The following is a 26,210-nucleotide window of genomic DNA, read 5'->3' as shown; positions in this document are numbered from 1 at the left end:
TATGTGGAGAGAGGGGGTGGAGAGAGAGAGAGAGAGAGAGAGAGAGAGAGAGAGAGAGAGAGAGAGAGAGAGAGAGAGAGAATTTGCAAAGTTCTATCTCTTTTCCATTATTCCATGTTGCTTCTCCATGCCCTGGTTTCAGAGCTGTCACATTCTCTTAATTTTTCCCCCCTTTTAACCACTCCTTCTGTATCCTTTACAGACTTCTGAAGGAAGATATCATACAAAGGTCTGCCTTTGACCAACTTCATTTCTCCATTGAAAATTATGTTCTGTACTTTAGCTTCAACTATGTCCATACAATTAATTCTGAAACCTACATTTGGAGTCCTGAGTTTACAGGACTCTCCAAAGAAGGGAAAGAGTAGGAATTCAACTGTACTGGAGAGAGAGACAATCTGGAAAAAGAGAAGCAAAAATCAATAACATAATGAGATCTATATATATGATGCATGAATCGTATGTAAGTAAAACACATGGATCTTGATTACAAGATTTGAAGAGACAATTTAAGGATCACAATCCACCCTGAAAAACATGTCAAAAAAAACCCAAATTGCAACTAGTAATATACCCAAAAGTTTTGAATAGCAAAAACATAGCAGCAACTTAAAGAATTTATAGATGATCACTAGATAACAGCAATAATAGCCCTATGCTTCAAACTCTAAGATACATACATAGTACTTAAATTTTATAATTACAATGACAAATGACAAATTCTGCAAGCCACCAAGAGAAATGCTTACAAATAAAAAGGAAAGGAAATTTGGATAGCTCTTGGTATAAAACCATAACTGATGTATGCAATCTTTACTCTATGTCCCTTCTTAGGGACACAGACCTCCATCCCATGTCCCCCCACAAAGGATTTTTGAGAAGCAGAACTTCTGTTGCTTAATCCTTTTCCTCAGTCTTGTTGAGCTGAGAGCAATACTCATATGTTGTATCCTGTGATTATGGATAACCTATTGGGCAACAACACAATCACCTTGTTTAAGAGAAGGTGAAGAAAGAGGGAGAGGTCATGGTGGAGATGGGACAGGTGAGGACCAAGAAATTTGGTTATGGATCCCAATATTCCTGGAGTCTTGAAGCAAAGTGGTACATGGGAAAAGGTTTAAAGTAAAAGAAATGGAGAGGTAAAAGTAAAGGGTGAATGAAAGGGCAAAAAGAGGATCTGTGCAAGAAATGAGTGATATTGGAGATATGATATTCTATATCCAGTAGCTTCCAGAGTATTGGGTCCTCAACAGTAAAAAATCAAGTTCATTTTATAGAGAATAGAAGAAGACCATGGGCTCAAGTCATAGGAGAGCTTACTTCAGTTCATTATAGACTTCCCTAACAACTACAGTTTTCCAAAAATGGATTATAAAAGGTTATTTCCTTTCTTGATGGAAGTGGGAGTTATAGAGCAAGAAACATGCCAAGAGCTGAATCCCAGATGGGTCCTTGAATTGAAACCAGAAGACCTAGATTCAAGCCCTGGCCTTCTCATTTGAGCAGTAAAGTGATGCAACCTGTGTGATTGTTTTTTATCTGAATTGGTACAGTCATCCAACTTCTCCGAGGCTCATTTTCTGATTGACAAAATTAGAATAATAATGTTGGTAGGATGGACTTTGCTAAATGGATTCCAACTGTTGAGATCAAGACATATAAAGTACTTTGGAAACCTTAGTGGGTCTGAATTTCCTCATTTATAAAACAGAGGAGTTGGGCAAGATGATTTCTAAGATTTAAAGATTTCTTTGGTTCTTTACAATTTGAATGTTTCTTTGGTTCTTGGGGTTTACCTTTTTAAGGGTCAAGTTCTCTTTTAAAATATCCTTGTACGGGGTGGCTAGGTGGCACAGTGGATAAAGCACCGACCCTGGAGTCAGGAGTACCTGAGTTCAAATCCAGTCTCAGACACTTAATAATTACCTAGCTGTGTGGCCTTTGGCAAGCTGCTTAACCCCATTTGCCTTGTAAAAAAAAAACCTAAAAAAATAATCCTTGTATCTCAAATTGTCATCTAGAGATGGTAAGTTGTCTGCATACTGTTGAAATCTGGGGAGTTGGGGTTGGCATGCAGGCTTGGATAGAGAAATAGACCAGCAAGGTCCTACCAGAAACAAAAAGAAAAAGAAAAACAAACAAAAAAACCCGTGTTCAACAAAAAACATGAGGTTGAATTTTCTGGATTCATGAAATTATTGGCTTAAGATGCAGATAAAGGGGAATAGTAGACAAAAGCAGGATATGGTGCTCTTGTGTTCTCTCCCAGCTTTGTTGGGAAACAAATCCTGTCCATCTTCCTCTAAAACAATGCTCAAATCTCTCCTTTTCCTTTCTCCCACTGTTCCAAATCACCATCATCACCAGCCCTCATGCTGGCACAACATGCTGGCACAACCTTATCTTTCTAATGCATTGATATAGTAATACCATCATTCTTCTCTACCATATACAATGGCAATATAAAGATATTTTGCTCTATTGATGGAATTTTAAAAATTAAATTATAATTCAATTAAATTGACCACATATTTTTATCTTAAATAAGCAATGCAGAGAACAAATTTGATTGCCCTCATTATGCCTGGGTTTCACCTGTGGTGAGATAAATCTTTTTTTATTTTTTTATTTTTTTGCTTAGAGATTCCCTGGGCAAATTAACTTGGGAAACTACAAAAAAATTAAGAAGTTTCATGTTAATTAAAGAAATATGGGGCAGCTAGGTGGTAGGGTGGCTAGGTGGCTCAGTGGATAAAGCGCTGGCCCTGGAGTCAGGAGTACCTGAGTTCAAATCTGGCCTCAGACACTTAATAATTACCTAGCTGTGTGGCCTTGTGCATGCTACTTAACCCCATTGCCTTGTAAAAACTAAATAAAAAAAAGAAATATGACTTACTCCTTGCTTTGGAATCTCCTATTTTAAAAAGTGTACAAAATAAATTGTAAACAACAAAGGAGAGGTTTTGGTTTCTTGAAAGGGAAAAAATTAATTTTTTCAACAAAAAAAATGGAAAAACTGTTTTAGTCTTAAGAATAGAGATGGACTCAGCCTCTGGCAAGTCAGTTGCTGCCCCAGTGTTTGCGATGAGATGTAAGGCTTTTCAGGTTCTCCTCTGCTAGCTGCTGTAACTTCTTGCCTCACCTCATGGATTGCACCTGAGTGAAATGAGGTGTATCAGTTGGAAGAGTTCCATGTTAAAAACCAGTTACTTTCCTAGTTTCCTATTAACCTAATTCCCATTCATCTAATCAATCCCTTAAGATCAGAGCAGATTTTACTCCCTGAGGTTGCTTTCTTGTGTCTCTGAACTAGCTCCACTTTAGTGCCTCAAGCTATGAGGCTTTACTTTTCCCCCAGGGTCATAGACTCATAGAATGTTTACTCACAAAGGAACTCTGAAAATTATCTCTTTGAAGCCTTTCTGGACTTACTTCCTTGTCAACATTTCTGATCTTCCTATAATATATAATTCTGGCATTTTAAATTTCAATTCACTAAAGATACATTAAGTGTCTACTGTTTATACCACATTCCATTACAGACTAACCAAGGCCCTTGCCCTCATGAAGTTTACAATCTAGTCTTTTCAGACATATAGCATGTAGGGCTTTCTAACACCTGTGACTTCTCATAATTCCCAGGTTGGAGGCTTTTCATGCATGTGGGTCAACATTCACTCACCATCAGAATTCATGATCTTTTATTGATATGTTTATTTTACCAATCAATCATAGGAAATATAACTTCAAAGCAAAGGACATATAATTCAACAGCTCAGCAAACTAAGTGACCAAAGAGTCTGTCTAGACACACTAGGGAACATTTTCACACACACAAACCAAATTACCAATAGGAAAGAAGGAATACACAGGAACAGGAATAGGGTGGGAAGCAATATAGATGAGGTACATTCATGGGCAGAGAAGAAACAAGGGCAACATCCATGCCTGGAACTGACATGACAAGGACAAATAGGTCATCTGACAAGGCTATCTACTCCTGGCCAATGCCTCTGATGATGATGACTTTGGGAAGGTTGCTTGATTCACTCGGCTGGGGTTCTCAGGCCTCTTCAGAGTCTCTGCTGTTCTCTAATATTCTTATGTCTTTTTGAGGGGACCATGCTTCCTCTTCCTGCTTGGAGAAAGTTATGTGTTGGAGCCCTAGCTCCAAAGATGTTAGACCACAGTCAACGAAGGAGCTAGAAGAAACCCTCAGGCTTAGATTGTAGGTCTTTTAACTTTGCTGTTTTTCTTTCAGGCATTCTCACTGTGGGTTCAGCTAACTTTTAGACTTGGACTGAAAAAGTTCCTGATTCAACTCTTTTATACTTTCATAATGGTGGTTCTACTCCATGCATATCACATGAGATAAGACTGAAAAGGTCCAGGGTGGAATTGACTTTGCCTTATAATTTACCCTCCTTACTACCCTATATATACCCTGAGTATCCAAATTACCATACCCTCTACACAAAAATGAATATAATACAGAAAAACATTAAGTTATTGGAAGTATATTGGAAGTTAAGGATATTGGAAGAGGTATTGAAGGTTGTGGTACTATGTAGATTTACTATGTTGGAGTCATTACAGTTTAGTTGACTGTGGCTGATCAGAACAATACCACCTCAGAATGCTCAACCACAGTTCAGGCACAAATAGTCCGGGTAAACATTTGGAATGGAATCTCTAAATCTATGTATCCCATGTTTTGTTTTGTTTTTTGGTACTATTTCAATTCTGCTTTGCTCAGAGAGCACAACACCTCTCATGATGGCATGCCATGTTGGGCAGTTCTTTACTAGTATCCCCCATGTCATATGATGAATTCCAAAGTTTTGAAGAAAGATCTTGAAAGTGTCCTTGCATTGTTTCTTTTGATCTATATGAGAGTGCTCGCCTTGCATGACTGATACATAAAAATGTCTTTTAAGCAAATGTACTTTTGGTGTTCAACAATGTGGCCAGTCCATCATCAAAGTTGAGCTCTCTGCAGTAGGGTTTAAATGCTTGGGAGTTTAGTTAAAGGACTTCAATGTCTGGTACATTATCCTGCCAGATAATCTTCAGAATCTTGCTAAAAAAATTCAAATAGAAGTGATTCAGTTTGCTGATATGGTACTGATATATACTGTGCAGGTTTCACAGACATACAACAATGAGGTCAGCACAATTACAGTTAGGTCTTTAGTTTGAAAATAAGTCTAATACCTCTTCTCTTCCCCCACTTTGCTTCAAAGTCTCCCAGACACTAAGCCAGCTCAGGCAATATGTGTGTCTACTTCATCATCAATGCATACATCCCTGCAAAGCATACTAACAAGATAAGGATGCATCCACAGATTTCAAAAGTTTTCCATTTGCTCTTACACTTACACTTATATTAAGGGTATAGTGTTGGTTTATAGAGTACCTGTGTTTTTTTAGTGTTGTTAAACTAAAATGGGCACAAGCAGCAGAGAATTGATTCACACTTTCTCCATCTCATTTTGAGTGGCGGCATTGAGTGCATAATCATCTGCAAGTAAAATATCAAGGACCAGCACTCCCTCCGTTTTAGTCCTGGCTTGTAGCCTTTTTAAGTTGAAGAATTTCCATAGTGCATGCTTAGGTTGGTGCTATGCTCATGCTCATTGAAGGCATTTGCCAACATAGTTGCAAACATCATGGGAGCAAGCATTGTCTTGTTTCATTCCATTGGTGACTGGGATGGTTTAAGAGCATTGTCCATCACCCAGAACCTGGGCAAGCATGCTGTCAAGAAATTGATGTAATAATATTAATGAATTTCTCTGGACAATGATACTTTGATATAATTCTTCATAAACCTTCAGGATTGACAGTATCAAAGGCTTTGACCAGATCGACAATGTTATCCTTTTTCCTGGAGATCCTGGGGAGCAAAGCCCATATCAACTGTTACCCAACACTTTCTTCAGGGTATAGACCCAGTAGTGGTATTGCTGGATCAAAGGGTATGCATATTTTTGTTGCCCTTTGGGCATAATCCCAAATTGCTCTCCAGAAAGATTAGATAAATTCACAGCTCCACCAACAATGTGTTATTGTCCCAGATTTCCTGCATCCCTTCCATCATTGAACATTGTCGTTTCTGGTCATATTGGCCAATCTGAGAGGTGTGAGGTAGTACCTCAGAGATGCTTTAATTTGCATTTCTCTAATAAGTAATGATTTAGAGAAAATTGCCTTTGCATATCCTTTGACCATTTGTCAATTGGGGAATGGCTTTTTAAAAAAAAATCTCAGTTCTTTGTATATTTTAGAAATGAGTCCTTTGTAAGAAACACTAGTTGTAAAACTTGTTTTCCAATTTATTACATTACTTTTGATCTTGATTACAGTGTTTTGTCTATGAAAAAGCTTTTTAATTTAATGTAATCAAAATTATCTAGTTTGTTTTTAATGATATTCTCCATCTCTTCCTTGGTCATAAACTGCTTCCCTTTCCATAGATCTGACAGGTAAACTATTCCTTGATCTTTTAATTTGCTTATAATATTGTTTTTTATGTCCAAATCCTGTATACATTTTGATCTTATCTTGATATTGGGTATGAGGTGTTGATCTAATCCAAGTTTCTTCCATATAAACTTACAATTTTCCCAAGTATTTATCAATGAGAGAGTTTTTATCCCAATAGCTGGACTCTTTGGGTTTATCAAACAGCAGATTACTATAATCATTTCCTTCTATTGCACTTAGTCTATTCCACTGGTCCACCACTCTATTTCTTAACCAATACCAGACAGTTTTGATAACTGATGCTTTAAAATGTAATTTTAGATCTGGTAGGGCTAAGCCACCTTCTTTTGCACTGTTTTCATTAAATTCCTGGAAATTCTCAACTTTTTATTTCTCCATATGAATTTACTTAAATTTTTTTCTAACTCATTAAAGTAAGTTTTTGGAATTTTGGTTGGTAGGGCACTAAACAAGCTTGACCTATCCATGAGCAGTTGATATTTGTCCAGTTATTTAAATCTGATTTTATTTGTGTGAGAAGTGTTTTGTAATTGTTTTCAAAAGGTTTCTGAGTCTACCTTGACAGGTAGACTCCCAGGTATTTTATATTGTCTGAAATTACTTTGAATGGGATTTCTCTTTCTGGCTCTTTCTGCTGCATCTGGCTAGTCATATATAGAAATGTTGAGGACTTATGGGGGTTTATTTTATATCCTGTGACTTTGCTAAAGTTGCTAATCATTTCTAGTATTTTTTAGATGAGTTTTTGGGATTCATTAGGTATACCATCATGTCATCTGCAAAGAGTGAGATTTTTGTCTCTTCCTTCCCAATTTTAATTCCTTTAATTTCTTTTCCTTCCCTTATTACTGAAGCTAACATTTCTAATACAATGTTGAATAGTAGTGGGGATAATGGGCATTCTTGTTTCACCCCTGATCTTATTGGGAATGCCTCTAGTCTATCCCCATTGCATGTAATGCTTGTTGATGGTTTTAGATAGATACTGCTTATTATTCTAAGGAACAATCCATTCATTTCTACACTCTCTAGTGTTTTCAGTAGGAATGGGTGCTGTATTTTGTCAAAAGCTTTTTCAGCATTTATTGATATAATCATATGATTTCTGGTAGGTTTGTTATTGATATAATTAATTATACTAACAGTTTTCCTAATATTGAAGCCTGGAATAAATCCTACTTGGTTATAGTGTATCCTAGTGATAACTTGTTGTAATTGTTTTGCTAAGATTTTATTTAAGATTTTTGCATCTGTATTCATCAGGGAGATAGGTCTATAAATTTCTTTCTCTGTTTTAACTCTTCCTGGTTTAGATATCAGTACCATATTGGTGTCATAGAAAGAGTTAAGCAGAGTTCCATCTTCACCTATTTTTCCAAAGAGTTTATATGTATGTTTGATAGAATTCACTTGTAAATCCATCTGGCCTTGAAGATTTTTTCTTAGGGAGTTCAATAATGGCTTGTTGAATTTCTTTTTCTTAGATAGGGTTATTCAAGTATTTAATTTCATCTTCATTTAACCCAGGCAGCTTACATTTTTGTAAATATTCATCCATTTCACTTAGATTATCATATTTATTGGTATAGAGTTGGGCAAAATAATTCTGAATTATTACTTTAATTTCCTCCTCATTGGTAGTGAATTCACTTTTTTCATTTATGATACTAGCAATTTGATTTTCTTCTTTTTTTAAATCAAACTGTCCAGAGATTTATCAATTTTATTGTTTTTTTCATAAAAATAACTCTTGGTTTTATTAGTTCAATAGTTTTCTTGCTTTTGATTTTATTAATTTCTCAAATTTTTAGAATTGCTCATTTGGTATTTAATTGGGGGGTTTTAATTTTTTCTTTCTCTAATTTGTTTTAGTTGCATATTTAGTTTATTGATTCCTCTTTCTCTAATTTATTCATGTATACATTTAAAGACATAATGTATCCATTGATAGCTGCCTTGGTTGTATCCCATAGGTTTTAGTATGTTGTATCATTACTGTCATTATCTAGGATGAAATAATTAATTCTTTCTATAATTTGTTGTTTGATCCATTCATTCTTTAAAATGAGGTTATTTTGATGCTAAGCAAGGTGAGCAGAACCAGAAAAACATTGTACACCCTAACAGCAACATGGGGGATAATGATCAACCTTGATGGACTTACTTATTCCATCAGTGCAACAACCAGGGATAATTTTGGGCTATCTGCAATGGAGAATACCATCTGTATCCAGAGAAAGAATTGTGGACTTTGAACAAAGACCAAAGACTATTACCTTCAAATTAGAAAAAAAACCCATTATTTTATTATGTAATTTTGCTATCTCATACTTTATTTTCCTTTCTTAAGGATATGATTCCTCTCTCATCACATGCAACTGAGACCAATATATACTATGGAAGCAATGTAAAGACTAACATAATGCCTTCTGTGGGGGGTGGGGGAGGGAATCAAGAGTGGTGGGGATTAAAAAACTCAAAATAAATTAAATCTTTCTAAAAAACAGGTTATTTACCTTCCAATTAGTTTTGGGTCTATATCTCCCTGGACCAATATTGCATGTGATTTTTATTTCATTATAACCTTAGAAAGATGTACTCATTATTTCTGGCTTTCTGTAATTGATTGTTGGGTTTTTATGCCCTTGTACGTGGTCAGTTTTTGTGTAAGTGCCATGTATTGCAGGGAAAAAAAAGTATATTCTTTTCTATCCACATCCAATTTCCTCCATAAGTTTATCATATCTAGGTTTTTCTAACAATATATTTACCTCCTTAACTTTCTTGTTTATTTTATGGTTAGATTTATCTAAATTTGAGAGCAGGAAGTTAAGGTCTCCCACTAGTAGAATTTTGCTGTGTATATCTTCCTCTAACTCCTTCAACTTCTCCTCTAAGAATTTGGATGCTACACCATTGGGTGCATGCATATTTACTACTGACATTACTCTATTGTCTATGGTATCTTTTAGGAGGATATAGTTTCCTTCCTTATCTCTTTTAATAATATCTATTTTTGCAGCTGCTTTTTCTGAGATAAGGATTAATAGCACTGCTTTGTTCACTTTAGCTGAAGGAAAATATATTTTTCTCCAACCTTTTACCTTTACTCTATATGTATATCTCTGCTTCAAATGAGTTTCTTGTAAGCAGTAAATATATTGTAAGATTTTGGTTTTTAATCCACTCTGCTATTTGCTTACATTTTTAAGGGAGAGTTCATCCCATTCACAGTCAAAGTTATAATTACTCTTTATTGCCCTCCATGCTGTCTTCCCACTGTTTGTATTTTTCCCCTTTTTTCACTTTATCCATATTCCCCAGTATTTTGTTTCTGAATACCACAAACTTCAGAGTGTTTACCCTCCTATATCAACCCTCCTCCCCTTTCTTTCCCCTGCCTCTTCTTCCTTCCCTTCCTTCTTTTAGTTCCCTCTTTCCCCCTTTAATACTTGAAAGCTAAGATAAGTTTCTTAACTTAACTGAGTGTATGTATGTTGACTTTAAGCCAAATCTAATGAGAGTAAGATTCAGGCAATTCTCACTTCCTCCCTTTTTCCCCTCCATTGCAATCAATCCTTTGTGCCTCTTATAATGAGATTTACCCCCATTCAATCTCCTCCATCCTCCTATCTCCTTTCTGTCCCCCCCCTTTTATGAAGGTATTGTTTTTAAACCATTCTAAGTCATAGAAAAGTCATGAGTGTCCATTACTTCTGACTAAGTACATTCTCTCTAATAGAATTACAGTTCTTGAGAATTATTAGAGTCTTTCTCCCAGGTACAGATATAGCTAATTTCATCTTATTGGATAGCAGTTTCATGGATAAGTCATGAGTGTCCATAACTTGTGGTTATGTATATTCTCTCTAATAGAATTTCAGTTCTCAAGAGTTATGAGAATCTTTCTCCCAGGTGCGGATATAGCCAGTTCCATCTTATTGAATAGTAATTTTTTCTTTACCGCCTTTTTTAATGTTTTCATGTGTCTCTTGAGTCTCCTGTTTGATTCCAGATTTTCTATTAGCTTTTGTCTTTCCATCAGGAAATGTTGGAAGTCTCCCATTTCATTAAATGTTCATTTTTTTTCCCCCTGGAAGAGAAGGCTCAGTTTTGCCAAATAATGGATTTTTGGCTGCATTTCAAGCTCCCTTGCTCTTCCGAATATCTCATTCCAGGCCCTTTGATACCTTAATGTTGATGCATGGGTCCTGCATAATTCTTATTGTGGTTCTTTGGTATTTAAATTGTTTCTTTCTGGCTGCTTACAGGATTTTCTCTTTTATTTGATAGTTTTGGAATTTGGCTACAATATTCCTTGGTGCTTTCATTTCAGGATCCCTTTCCAGAGAGGATCAGTGTATTCTTTCAATAACTATTTTTACCTCTGGTCCCATGATATCAGGGAAGTTTTCCATCACTAAGTCCTGTAATATTAAATCCAGGCTTTTTTTTCTCTTCGATGTTTTCAGGAAGACCAATAATTCTTAGGTTGTCTTTTCTTGATCTATTCTTGAGGTCAGTGGTTTTTCTGATTAGGTATTTTACATTTTCTTCTATTTTTTAAATCTTTTGGCTTTGTTTAGCCGAATCTAATTGTCTCATGAAGTCAATAGTTTGCACAGATTTGATTTTTTTTTTAGAGAAGAATTTTCTTCATTTACCTTTTGCAAGTCCTTTTCCAATTGGTCAATTCTATTTTTGAAGGAATTTTCCATTTGCCTAAGTGTAGTTTTTTTTTTAGGTTTTTGCAAGGCAAATGGGGTTAAGTGGCTTGCCCAAGGCCACACAGCTAGGTAATTATTAAGTGTCTGAGATTGGATTTGAACCCAGGTACTCCTGACTCCAAGGCTGGTGCTTTATCCACTACACCACCTAGCTGCCCCTAAGTATAGTTTTAAGAGATTTTCTTTTTGCATTTGCCCAATTGAGGTTCTGAGAGAATTATTCTCATTTTGTATTGTCCAATTGTATTTTTCCAAGGATTTGTTTTCTTGTTGCAAGATGTTAATTTTCTCTTGAGTTTCTTTTCCCAATGTTTCCAATTGATTTTTAACCTCCTTCCTGATTTCTTCAAGGAAGTCTTTCTGTGCTGGAGGACAATTCATATTCTCCTTGGAAGTTCTAAATCTTTCTGGGTTAGGATTTGTGCTTTCAAGGTAATTCTCAGTGCCCACTGGCCTTTCTTCATTTTCCTAGGATCTCGTGTTGGGTAGGACACTGGTTCTCAGAGGTTTGTTTTTGAAAACCCTAGAGGCTTTGTTCATTTGACTTAGTAGGCCAAGTAGTAGGGGGTGCTGGTTGCTTTCTCTGGAGTGTTTGAGGCCCTCTCCCTAGGCTTGGATGGAACGGGGGACAGCAGCATGGTCTGAATTGTCCTTGAACAATATGGGCTAGGCCCTGGGGGAGGCAGTTAATCTGTTCAGCTATGGGAGCTCTGCTGCCCACACCTGAGCCAGAGGGGTGGAAGGGGTGGAGGGGCTGTTACTGTGTTTGTTCTGGGAAGAGTGCTCCACTAAAAGTATAGAGCTCAGGGCCCCCGAGCCCAGTGGGTTGATGTCCAGCCATTTTCTGCAACTCTGTTCTGGAACTCGCCCTCCAACTCATCTGGGACTCACCAGAGTTCCATTCCCCCACCCAAAGATTCCACAGCTAAAGTTGGTCTTCAGACTGCCACTCACCAAAGCCTCCATGGCTAAGGCTGATCCTCTGACTTCAACCTGCCTCCCACTTGCTCTCTGCTCTCTGCTCCTGGTTCACCCATAGGCTCTTGAGACAGACCTTTTGGTAGGTGTTGTTCTCCCAGCTTCTCTTTCTGGGTTTTGTCGATTGAATTTCTGCTAAGAGGTTTCTTTCATGTTATTTTTTAGGGGAAACCAGGGGACATCAGCACAGTGCCTGTCTTCTCTCTGCCATCTAGGCCAGAAGTTTTTATCAAATGAAAAAAATGGCATGACATGTTTTAACTCTGACATTCCCTTTTTAAGGATTTTTTCTTTTCCTTTTCACTTTTGCAATTGACTCATCTCTGTTGCTTGTATGTATATATGTATATGTGCAAATATATACATATGTGTGTTTTTGTCTTTTAATTTTTTATTATTTGAAGCAATAGTGTAATTTTAAGGCATCTTAGTCAAGCATAGGACAGAATATAGCCCAATATAAAAACATAAAAACCTGCAAAGGAAAGGCATTACTAAAATCTGACAAAGGAATTTACCCAACTACTGAGATTTAGGACCCAGGGCGTAGTCCTAAAGGGAGGAATGCAAGTAATAGGTCAGAATTTGGACTTCTCAAATTCCTCAAGGTCTTTCTGCAGAGAATGAGTATGTTTCTCAATTTCTTCATTGTACAAAATTGAAGATGAAACATTCTGAGCAGAGTAAGACACATATTACCATTTAGAGGTTAGCACATTATCTAAGGCCATGATATTTTCAAGGACAGTATGTCATGGAGTCAGGAATGCCAAGGGGATGTCATGGAATTCTATGATGAGTTCACTGATTGATTTTTCAAGATTTTTTTAGGTTATTTTCTTTATGTTCTTTGCAGCATCATATGAAACAAAACTAATTTATAACTCTTGGAAATAATCAAGATATGATAACCCTTTGGATAAGGAGACATCCCTTTTGTTGTGGATGTGTCATCCAATTTTTTTTCTTTTTGCACACAGACCCTAGGAGGCAACAAATGATGAACTATTTTAGCATACTTTGCACACATGTTCTGTTTGGCTTTTAAAGTCCTTCAGAGCATAGCCTCCTCTTACCTTTTCAATGTTTTTTTGGTTTTGTTTTGTTTTGTTTTGTTTTTGCAAGCCAATGCCCAAGATTGCTTTGAACTCAGGTCCTCTGGTGCTCTATCACTGTACCACCTAGTTGCCCCCCTTTTCAGTCTTAATCCCCTCACCATACTCTAGGATCCTGCCATACTGGCTTCCATGCTGTTTCTCACACAAGAAACTCTGTCTCCTATCTTTATATCTTTTCCATGGTTGCTCATGCCTGTCTTTACTTCTATCTCCTAGCTCACTGGCTTCCTTCAAGACTAAAATCAAATCCTTTGTTCTCCAAGAGGTGGATGGGTGTAAGATTCTTAGGTAGAAAGTGACACTTGGAGATTTAAAGACATTTGTGGAATATCTGCTTATAAAACAGAAGAGCAAACAGGATTTCAACTAAACAGGCGAAGAAGGGAAATGGGGCAAGTGATTGTGGTTCACAACCTTAGTTGATTCTGGAGATAGTGGAGCTTGCCATAGGAAGTATGCCTCCAGAGGATAATTTTGGCTACTTTCACTGCAATGGAGATGATAAGCAGTCTCTGAAAGCCTTGTTTCTATTGAGTTAAAGAATGGATGGGGTTTTTGGATGGAGCCTTTTTAACAAAGTTTCGCATCGTATCATCTTGAACAATACTCTGTGCTGAACCTTCACCTTATTAGTGTCAAGGTAGAGTTTGTAAATTTGGATGCTACAATGCAATTGTCCCTTAGGGAGATGGACAGATCTGAGATGTCATCTAGGCAATCTATGGAAATACAGTAGTAGTCAAAGAATATAGAGGACAAGGGGCAGCTAGGTGGCGAAGAGGATAGAGCACTGGCCCTGGAGTCAGGAGGACCTGAGTTCAAATCCGAGCTCAGACACTTGATAATGACCTAGCTGTGTGGCCTTGGGCAAGCTATTTAACCCCATTGCCTTATTTTTTTTAAAAAAAGACATAATTTAAAGAATATAGGGGACATCAGCACAGGCAAGATCAGGTTCCCAAACTGGCCATGATTGCAAAACTTGATTTAAAAAAGACAGTAAATAACAGCAACATTCCTTCCTCCACTGGCTTCTCCTTTCTTCTTTCCTTCCATTATTTTTTTTTCTTGGAATGAAACCTATGTTGACGCCTGCCCGCCCTCTGATGACTCCTCCCTCCCACGTGACTCTACCCCCAACCTCACGCAGGCGCACTCGGCCCCAGCAGTGACCCTGACCTAGGCGAGGCTCTTCTGAGCTCCCATTCCTGCAGTCTTCACGGGGGTATCCTTCACGAGGTGACGGGGACGCCCTCCAAGGGCTGTCTCCACGGGGGTGGGAGAGGATTCAGGATCGGAGCAGCACGTCCTGACGTCGGGGCAAAGGTCAGAGGTGTACCACGTGGCTCTTCCCCAGCCCCTCCCCCCATGGTCAGAGGTTTGGTTCCCGCTGCTCCATGGTCCTTGGACCCCTGGGCAGGGGAAGGCCTTGGAGAAGAGGCCAGAGGAGAGGAAAAGGGGGAAGTTAGAAGAAGGATGCCTCAGATGTTGGGGTGCAGATGGAGCTGCAGGAGGTGCCCCAGAGGCCTAGGGAGGAGGCTCCCCCAGAGAAGGGCGTGTCTAGGAGAAAGAGGCTCGGAGACGGTCACGTGGGGCAGAATGCCCCCGCCTTTCCGGGTCACGTGCACCTGCCTGGCCAAAGAGAGCCTGCCTAGAGGAGGTCAAGGAGGCGGGTCATTGATCAGAGGTCATGGAGGGCCAAGAAGGCTGGTCATTGGTCAGAGGGCCTGGGGCCGCGGGGAGGAACAGGAAGGGAAGCGGAAGCTCAGAAAATCATCCTCAGTGGGGCAGGCCCCTAGCAGAGGCAGCGTAAGAGGCACAGAGCTCTGTGGACAGGCCTGCTGGCACCCGGGGCGCCCGGCTGTGGGGCTCCCCCAGGCTGGCACATTGAATTATTTCCGTTAGCTCACTTGAGCTTTGCCCTTGTGTTCTTTCTCTCTCTCCCTTTGTGTGTGTATTTTATGTAAATAAATGTATATATAATATACATATATATGTGTATATATATATATATATATATATATATACACATATATATGAGCAGATGTCCTCATATCATCATCAGCTTCCTGTTAGCAGGCCGTCTAAATTTGTTGATGCTTTTATTCCCTGAGCTTTCCACTGCATTCACCCCAAACTCAAGCAGAGTTTGAACGAATGTGCTAGTAAATATGGACAGTAGGATTCTCCAGGGAAAATAAAACCGTATGCACGCACACATTAAGCTGTAATGTTTCTTGTTCTAACTTATGACTGCAGTGGAAATGAACGCAGCAGCTTGACATCACTTGTGATTTAAACGCAAGTTGTTGTCACTAGATATACATATAAATTTGTTTTTCTTTGAATTAATTGCTGTTAATTCTTTTCCACTGTGATTGATTCTTCATGACCAGATTTGAGATTTTCTTGGTCATGATACTGCAGTGGTATGCCATTTCCTTCTCCAGTTTATTTGACAGATGAGGAAACTAAGGCAAACAGGGTTAAGTAATTTGCCCAGAATCACACAGGTCCTAAACAAGTGTCTGAGGCCAGATCTGAACCAGGGAAATGATTCCAAGCCCAGCTGGATCACCTAGCTGTCCATGAATTCATTAAGAAGCATCAAATCTGCAGCAAAAAAAAAAAAATTTAAACCATTCAGTGTTTGATAAAGAGTGGTTGAGAGTGTTCTTAGAAAATTTTCTATTCTCAGCCCTTATGCTCAAAAAAACATAAATTTTTCCCCCTCTTCTTGTTTTGACATGATAGATATGCATTAGTCATCCAACCATTAGTCTGTTCCAAGCCATCTTATCATCTGCCTGTACTGCTCAGTTCCTACTCCAATTCTTTTCTTCCTTTCTTTCCCAGACTAACAATGGCCTATACATATTGTCTTCCCTCGTAAAAATGTAAGGTCCTTGAGGACAGGAACTGTTTCTTTTTATATTTCTCCCAGGATTAAGCAAAATGTGTGATATTTTGTAAGCCCTTGATAAATATTTTTTCCATCACTCCTTCCTTCTCACTTTTTCTGCCTTATTCAACTTATCCAATTATATTTACCTGGCTCCTGTTCCTGATTTCTCATGTTTTAGCCTCATTGAAAGTCTTGACCGACCATTGCTGCTAAGGCACTGCATAGTTCATGGAGAATCATTAGTTCTATATTTGATGAAGTACCAGAAAAATGGTAGGAAGGAAATTGTATGGCATATTTTAAATGATAATTTATTTCATATATACTAGGATAAAAATCATCTGAAAGTAATGTAAGAAGTCAGAAGCCTGCAAGCAGATGATAAACTTATGTTAATTTCTCGGGTGAAAGAAAAGTGCAGAAATACTGCTCCTTAGAAGACTTGATATTATAGAAATATAACAGGAAATGTGAAATGTTTTAGACATATAGTTTCCCAAGTAATTAAAAAGGACTGTGTGAGGCAAAACCTCAGTACTTTTTAAAAAAATAATTTGACATTTGTTAATATATTAGCCTATTCCACTTTTAGGAAGTTCAGATGATGAAGAGGCTCCTCCATTGTTCCCCACCACATCAATTTTAAAGTTGCTTTTTCATGAATGATTTACTTACTATGTACCAGGCATATGCTAAGGGTGAGAGATATCAAAAGTAATATAAAAGCAAAACAAATCCCAGTCAGTGATCTGAAGCATCTTGTAATTGAAACTCACAGTCATGTGTTAATGAGTTAACTTTTAGTTTTGTACCCATTCAAATATTTCTTATTCCTACCAAAGGAATCATTTATATAGGAAGAATTATATTGATCCAGACTAGTGATTCTTAAGCTTCTTATGTGGTACAAACACCTTTGGCAATATGATGAATACTATTGATTCCTTTTTTAGTCAATAAAACATTTTATTGAGTTCTTAGAATGTGACTTTTACTATGTGCTATGAATATAAGGAAAGTTTTACCAAGGATCTAAAAAAAGGACAGACCCTGCTCTCAAGGACATTACAGTCTAATGTGGAACACAACATGAAAACAACTATGCACAAACAAGCTATAAACAAAATAAATTGAAGAGAGTGAAAGGTAATGAAATGAACGCAATGATTTTAGATGACCTCTGGCAATTTAACCACAAAGAAGAAGAGATATGAGGTGTAGCTATTGTGTTATTAGTGTGTTTTTGGCAGGTGGAAAGAAATGGACACATTTGTAGACAAGTAAGGAATCAACCTACTAGTAGATAGATAGTAAACAAAAATGAGAGAATGAATAGAATAGAATGGACAGTGATGAGGAAGAATGATGTTTTTAAATGTACTGGATTACAAAGGAAATGAATTACATTCAAAATTAAATTAATATTTTTTAAAACCAAGTTAATGGATCCCAAGTTAGGAACTGATTTAAGCGCTGGAATAACTAAGTAAAATGTATCCTTCGCATAGCTTCTTCAAGGCAACCTTGACTTCCTTGTTTCTCAGGCTGTAGATGATAGGATTTAACATGGGGGTAACAATACAGTAAAGAACTGTGATCAGAATGTCTACATCTAGGGAGTAGCCTGAACTGGGATGATTATAGTTGAGATTGGCATTTCCATAGTAGATGACCACTACAGTGAGATGAGAGGCACAGGTGGAGAAGGCTTTTTGCCGCCCTTGAGTAGACTGGATTTTCAAGATGGCAGAGATGATGAGCATATAGGAAACAGCAGTGAAGAGGCAGGGGCTCAAACCGATGATGGCACTGGACACATAGAGAGCAACCTCAATGACTGAAGTATCTGAGCAAGAGAGCTTCAGAAGGAGGGGGATATCACAGAGAAAATGACTGATCTGGTTAGGACCACATAAAGTGAGAGCTGCTGTCAGCCCTGTGTGGGTCAGAGAATTCACTAATCCACACAACCATGTCCCTGCTGCTAAGTAGGCATAGACTCTATTGCTCATAAGAATTGGGTAGCGTAATGGATAGCAAATAGCTATAAATCTGTCATAAGCCATAGCAGCCAACAGAACAGACTCAGTGCCTGCAAAAGTAACAAGGAAGAAGACCTGGGACAGGCAGCCTTCATAACTAATGGTCTTCTTCTCTCTGAAAAAGTTCACTAGCATGATGGGGACAGTGGTGGAGGTGTAGCAGATGTCCAGGAAGGACAAGTTGCTGAGGAAATAGTACATGGGAGTATGAAGAACAGCATTGATTCTGATTGCTGTTAATATGAGAAGGTTACCCAGAATAGTTAGCAGGTACAAAATCAAAAATATCAGGAAGAACAATCCTTGCAGTTCTGAATGGTTGGAAAACCCCAGGAAGAGGAATTCAGTGACAATGGTTTGGTTTCCCCTTTCTTTAATGTCCTTCATAGCTGAAGCTGAATGAAAATAGAAGAGATCATTATTTGGGGGGTGGGAGAGAGTTAACCCCCTGACTACCAAATCCCACTTTACCTTACTATGGATTATAGGAGTCAATGGGAAGTACCTAATCCAGAACAGATACAGCAAAGGAAGGAAACAGATGGAAAAACAGATACTCATGTGAATGGTTGTGGTCCTAAGCATCAGAACAACATCTCCACATTTGAGTCAGGTTACACTGTGCCCAACTGTGGGTGATGGGTAGATTTTGGGTAGATTCCCTAAATTTGCAGATCTTATTTTTCTTTTAAGTTTTTGTGACTTCTGCTTGGCTTATAGAACACAGTGCTTTGTTTTTTTTTGCTGTGGGCAGGCCATAGTGGACAGTCTTATAGTTCTTCAGAAAGACTCTGAGTCTAGGAGACTTATATAAAATACCAAAGGACAGCCAGCAAGGGAGGACCCTTGACTTGAACTGGAATCCTCAAGTCATGAATTGAGAGTTCTCTTTCCCTCCTCAGTTTCATCACCAATATTCACTGACCCCTCCTATCTGACCTCAGTGATGGACAGACTTCAACTTTATATAAAGACTGTGGGTGTGGCATTCATTTTGTCAATCAATAAATGCTTAAGTGCCTAATATGTTCTAAGCACTGAGAAGATAAATACTACAAGAGACAGGACACTAATTCTCTCTTTGTGACTCTGAGGACAGGAAGCTAGGAAGTATCTGAGCTCAGATCTGATGAAGAGGCAGTCTACCTAACAGACCAAGACTATATGCCAAGACTACTTTAGATCTCAACCTCTCAGGTCTTGCTGGATGGGACTCCAATAAGACAAGAATATTTGGGGATGCATAGTGAGGACATGTGAAATAGAGCTTTCATATATATTCAACATTAATTTGTCACATTCCAAAGAAATCTTTTTCTCAAGGCTAAATATTTCCAATCTCTTCAAAACTCATTTTCATAGGAGGATCTGTGACAGACACTAACTCTATGGGATGGCGGAATGGGCAGCAGCATACTGTGAGGAAATGTACTCTATGGTGGAAGAGTCATTAAAGCAAAAAGTAGGAGAGGGAAGCAAAGAGAGAAGTTAAGGAGGTGACCAGCAAATTTTGCCTAGAATTGACTGTATCTCCATGTATTATGTCAGACTGCAATGGAGATGTATTTTTTAGTGAGCATTGCAGATAACATTCATCCTTTCAAAGTAGTCAACTTGAAAGCTATTTATATATTAAGTGCTTTAGTAAATGAAGTCAAGCTACCACAGAGCTCTCATTAAAATGGCAAATCAAAATATATTGTCTATTATTGCAATAAATGTTTTAAAAGTAAGGTTGTACAGCCCTGATCAAGGTCATGCAATGTATAAAAGTGCTCGACCTGAAATCAGAAGACTGGAATGCAAATTGGGGTTCAGAAACTTACTAGCTATGTGACCCTGGGCAAGTTACCTAACATTTCTCTAATTCCATGTCATCAGCCATAAAGTGGAATAATAAGAAAGCTTACCTGGAAATGTGAGAATCCAATGAGATGAAATTTGTACAGCCCTTAGCCCAGTGGTTGGCACAAAGTAGACACAGTAAAAACTTGTTTCCTTATTCTGATGATGATGGTGCCATTATTCAAAATTTGTAGGAAACTTTTCTTTTGGAGTTGCCTCCTGAGACTCCAGGATTGCTTTGAAGCATCCTTGATGGTGACAAATCTTCATTCTTTGGGGGTGGATTTAGTTTGGGGAAACAACCAAAGATTATTCCTGTAGGTGATTAAATTGGGTGATTAAAGAATGAGATTGATTTTCATGTCCAGCACATCAATTGACCTTGAAGGGAAATTACACCTAGTTTCCTTTTCACCTACATTTCCAAGTAATCTTCAGAACTCCCTGACTGGGGATGTGTGTATATATTTCTGTGTCCTTGCACCAATGCCATTATATGTCCATGATCTTCCTTCACTGGAGTGAATAATGAGATGTCATAGGTATTCTACTCATTTTTCCTTTAAAAATGTAATTATGTGATATCCTGTAGAAAGAAAACTGTTTTGGAGGCAGCTAGTTGTGCAATGAATGGAGTACTGGTCCTGGAGTCAGAAGACCTGAGTTCAAATTTGGCCACAGACACTTAATAATTACCTAGCTGTGTGATCCTAGGCAAGTCACACACCACCCTCAGCCCTGCACCTTGACAAAAAAAAAGAAAGAAAAGAAAAAGAAACCTTTCATGGCAAATGAAATGTAAATGGTCAGGTAATGCAGCCCTGCCTACTGCATCAACTCTTTTATATCATTTGACCGGAACCCAAAGTTTAGGACAGGTCTTTCAGAATTAGTAGAGCAGGACCTTTGTCCAATGTTCAGAGTGGATCATCCATTAATGGAAACAAATGTGTCTTATCCCATCTGGATCTGAAAAGATAGGCAAAATCAATAAAAGATGCCTGGTAGGGCAAATGAACTCATTGATGAGGCAAGACATGAGCTTTGCTGTGATAATAAACTTGATTCTCAAGCTTAGTGATTAAATCTTACAATTTCAATTACAAGAAACAATTTCTGCAAGCCACCAAGAGAAATACCTACAAATATAAAGGAAAGGAAATTTGTAAAGCCGTTGATATAAAACCTTGCTATGCTTCTCATCCTCTTTACCCCATACCAGATATATTTCTCTCTCTCTCCACACAAACACACACACACACACACACACACACAACATAGACACACACATACACATACACAAAAATACACATAGACAAACTCTTTACTTCATTACTCCCTGTCCCTACTTTGGGGACATGGACTTCTTCCATTGTATGTCCCACTCTGAAACATTTTTGAGACATGGTACTTAGGCATTTTGCTCCTTTTCCTCAGTCTAGGACAGCAGTTGGGCTTGTAGATTACCCATATATTGGACCTTATGATTATGAATTTCCTGTTGGGCAACACCTCATTTAGGGGAAGATGAAGAGAGAGAGAGAGAGAGAGAGAGAGAGAGAGAGAGAGAGAGAGAGCCAGGGTAGAGGTCATGGTGGATGGGGAAGAGGAGGAGACCAATGAAATTTGGTCAAGGATCACAATACTTCTTGAGTCTTGAACCAAAGAGGGAGATAGAACAATCTTTTAAGTTAAAGAAATAGAGATGTAAGAAAAGATGGTGAATAGGAGTGGCAGTCACTTATTCTTGAGTACCTGTGCAAGCAATGCTTCATATGAGGTAGCTTTCAGAGTAGCTTTCAGAGAATGGGTCTTTAGCAGCTAAACTCAGGCTTATCACATAGACAGTAGAACAAGAGCCCATAAACCCAAGTCAGAGGGTGGCATACTTGAGTTCATTATAGAGACTTCCCCTACATTGAGAGTTTACCAACTATTTCCTCTGCCTGGTGGGAGAGGGAATTAGAGGACAAAAACCTTGGAAAGAACTGGAGCTCAGATGGGTCCTTGAATTGAAACCAGAAGACTTGGGTTAAGTCCTGGCCTTCTCCCTTGAGCAGAGAAGTGCTACAATCAATATAATCCTGATCTGAACTGGTAAAGTCATCCAACTTCTCTGAGGCTCAGTTTCCTCTTGTACAAAATTAGTAAAATAATAATGGTAATGTGGACCTCATTGAGCTTTCTATAAAGGACATATAAAGTCCTTTAGAAATCTTAGTGCAAAACAAAAACTCCAGCAATTGTTTTTAAAACAAAAGAGACCAAATGGATGAAGATTATCTATTGTCCCAATTAGAATATGAATCTAAAAGAATATCCTCTAGAGTCCTTCAGTATTCCATAAGTCCAGGACAGGCAGTGCAAGTGGACATGAACTGTATCAAGTTGAGAAGGAGGTTCAACTGCATTCAGAAGTTGTGAAGCACTTCTAAATGACCTCAAGCTACCTCTAAAAACAAAAGTCTCATCATTTCAACACAAACATTATACTAGTGTTGCTGTATAACAGGAAGTCTGGATCATCACTGCTTCTAACAAAAATTGCAAGGGGCAGCTGGGTGGTTACAGTGAATAGAACACCAGCCAGTGTCAGGAGGATCCGAGTTCAAATCTGGCGTCAGACACTCAATAATTGCCTAGCTGTATGACCTTGAGCAAGTCAATTAATCCCATTGCCTTGCAAAAAACAAACAAAAAAATCACAGGAAAAGCATTACCTGGAGGGCAGTGGAAAAACACATGGTAAACAGGAGACAACATACCACCCATGAGGAATTCTGAAAGAGATTAAGTATGACAGCAGCAGCATCAAAGAATTATTTGTGAGAAAGAAAAGATGGACAAGGCATGTAGGAAGAATGAGGGATGAGAGGTAGATAGTCCAAAAGTACCTCCACTCTGATGTCAGGAGAACAAAAGACAACTTCTAGCATAGTAAGTGGAACCAGGCTTTCAAGATGTCATAGACATATGGAACATAGGATGAGCAGGGATAGATGAGTTGCAATCCATACCTCTCTAAGGTCCTTCCCAAACTATGGAATCATAGAATCATAACAGTATCACATTATTTCCTGTTGTTTTGCTGGCATCTACAACTTTCAAGACTTTCTCTCAAGTTCCTCAGTGCCTTTATCATGATCTTCATCTCCTAGCTCTACTCTGCTAGCAATCTAAGGGACCTATTGATGCTCTTTATTTTCAGCTTTAGACCTCTCAGGTCATATATAAGACTTCAAAAACTGGAATTGTGCCAAATATAATATCTGGAATTTTGAAATTCTATGACCACCATCTCTGACCTTTCAATCTCTCCTCTGACACAGTGAATCTATTCTTTGCCCTTGACACTGCCTATATTCTATTTTCACAGTCCAACTCATACCCTATAGTTTTGTATTTACTATATATACCCTTGACTACATGGTCTCACATATAAAGGTCTCACTAGTTACTCTCTGCCACTCCCTTACAGCCTTCTCTTTCAATATTAGTCACCTATAGTTATTCATCCCTGTATAACCTTTCATTTTCTGATTTTGCTGTTCTTCCTTCTGAGTATCAATGGAGAAAATCATGAAAGGATGATTTCAACCATTGAGAACTTGGGTTACAGCCCTTGATTCTGGCCAGTACCTTGCCTCTACCACATTCACTTCATGTATTATCTCCTCTGGCATCAACTCCCAACTTCTTTCCTTTCTCTGACCCTCATTCTCACAAATGGTGATTTTATCATTTGCTGGATACATAATGGTGGCACTTCTTTGAGTGGACAGGTTGTTCAAGATGGCCTTGGAGGTTCCTTCTCATTCTCAGACTACAATTCACAATGCAGACTGAGCACAGAAGACATCAGCTCATGCTTCAGTCCACTATACTCTCCCCTTCCTTAAAACTTTTCAGTATCCCCACTCCTTTGCTTCTGCTACCCTCTTCGTTCAGAATAGGAGTCATCCCATCTCCTAAAACAAAGTTCAATGTGCACTTGAACTCATCTCCCCCCTTTCAAGACAGTGTCACAGCAAGAATTATCTTTTTCATGTATCATCAATCTTTTCTTCCCCTCTCTATGTAGACATGCTCAGGTCTTCCCAATTCTAAAACTTAAAAACAAACAAAAAGGGGCAGCTAGGTGGAGGAGTGGATAGAGTACCAGCCCTGGAGTTAGGAAGACCTGAATTCAAATCCAGCTTCAGATGCTTAATAATTACCTAAATGAGTGACCTTGGGAATGTTATTTAACCCCATTGCCTTGCAAAAAAACCAAACCAAAAATAAGTTTGCTTAATTTTGTCAAACTGCCATCCTGAAACTTTTCTTCTCTTATGCTAAACTTCCTGTTAAATGTCTCCCCTAAATGTCTCTACTTCATCACAACCCCATCCTCTCCTCAACCCTTAGTATCTGGTTTCCATCCCCATATGTCTATTGAGACCATCCCCTCAAGGATTATCAGTGACTCTCACTTGTAGATCATCAGGCCTTTTTTCCAGTTCATATTTTCTTTGATTTCTCCACTGCTTTTAACTCCATGCCTCCTATTGGGTACCTTTGGATATACTTCTTTGGGTTTATAGCCAAGGCAGCCAGGTGTCCCACTGTAGGGTGTGTCAAGCCTAGAGTCAGGAAGACCTGAGTTTAGCTTCACTATCTGACTTTTACTAGCTCTGTGACCCTCAGCAAGTTCCTTACCCTTTGCCTCTGGTTCTTCCAATGGTAAAATGCAGATAATAACAACACTTACCTTGCAGAATGTGTGTGAGGATGAAATGAGATCATATTTGCAAGGAACTTAGCCTAGTGCTTAGCACTTAGAAGGGAGTATATCAATGTTAGATGTGAGGATTATTCTAGCTATCACTTTCCCTTAGTTCTCCAGCTTTTCTAACCACTCCTTTATAGCCCTCTAAGGAATTGAAAGGTCTATTCCTGGTCACTTCTCTCTCAACTTTATTTCCCTTGACCATATCATTCAATCTTGTTGGTACAACAATGTCTGTGCAAGTGACTCTGAAAAGCTTATATGATGCCTGGACTTCCCATCTAAGGGCCAGACATAATTCTTCAAAAAGCTTCCTTTAATGATTTTAACCCATCTGGCTGTCATCTCATCTCTCTTCTATGCCTATAAATTTCTTGGAAATGTTTCTGATGTCCCTGTTTCTGCTTCTAGATTTTTCCAAGATATTGCTAAACACTACAGGTCCCAAACCAAATATTCCTATTTTTCAAATGTGGAGATTGAGACTGAGTGCTTTGCCCAAGATCGCAGAGGTGGTAGTATCACACCAAGCTCAGATTCTAACCCAGGTAATTTGACTCCAGATCAGAGGAACATTCTGTGCATCAGATGCTTTTGGTGAATGGAGGCAGAAGGTGGGAGTGGAAAGAGCGCTTAACCTTAAGACAGAAAACTTGGGTTCTTGTCTTCCATTTAAGGTTCTTGTCTTCCACTGTCCTTCCATCAGGTGACCTTGTACAAAGCATTTTTTAATCCCCGAAGCTGAGTTTTCTCATTTATAAAATAAAGAGAAGATTGGATGAGATGATGTCTAAGGTTCTTTCCAATTCCAAAATTTCTTTGGGGTTCCCTGTTAAGGGCACATTCTCTTTTCTAAAATATTCCTCTATCTCATATTGTCATTGCAAGACAGTAAATTGTCTCTAGGCTAAGAGGGGATTCCTGCTGAGGTCTGTCTGGAGATTTGGGAGTGACATACAGGCTTGGGGAGAGGAGTAGACCAGGTTAATCCTACCTATGAAAAGCTTTTTCACCAACAAACATGAAGCTGAAATGGAATATTAGCTCAAAGAGTAGATAAATGAGAATAGAATTCAGGAGGAAGTTATGTTTCCTCTTGTATTATCTCCAAGCTTGGATGGAAATCAAATTCTTTCTGTTCCACGCTGAAACAATAATCAAATCTGTCCTTTTTTTTCCTCCCATTGCCCAGTTATCTGCCTGCATGACTCTAGCATGCTTTCTCCCTCTGTTTTCTGCTACCTTGTAAAGCAACCAGCATGCTGGCACAGCCTGCTCTTACTAAGGCACTGATCTGGTGATACCATCATTCTATCC

General features: G+C 38.5%; 1 protein-coding gene across 1 annotated transcript; it reads right to left on the bottom strand.

Annotated features, from left to right (window-relative positions):
* Positions 1-17,704: 17,704 nt before the first annotated feature.
* Positions 17,705-18,667, bottom strand: LOC141490084 (olfactory receptor 5V1-like). Its single transcript, XM_074190346.1, has one exon. It carries the CDS (start codon positions 18,665-18,667, stop codon positions 17,705-17,707), a length of 963 nt encoding a protein of 320 aa, XP_074046447.1.
* Between the last annotated feature and the right edge of the window lie 7,543 nt (positions 18,668-26,210).

This window comes from Macrotis lagotis, chromosome 5 (genome assembly GCF_037893015.1).
Source record: "Macrotis lagotis isolate mMagLag1 chromosome 5, bilby.v1.9.chrom.fasta, whole genome shotgun sequence".
Classification (NCBI taxonomy): Eukaryota; Metazoa; Chordata; class Mammalia; order Peramelemorphia; family Peramelidae; genus Macrotis; species Macrotis lagotis.
The sequence above is the reverse complement of the archived record's forward strand: the minus strand, read 5'-3'. Positions and strand labels throughout refer to the sequence as shown.

Coding starts and splice junctions, on each gene's coding strand:
- LOC141490084 (XM_074190346.1), bottom strand. CDS start 18,667: ATGAAGGACATTAAAGAAAGGGGAAACCAAACCATTGTCACTGAATTC.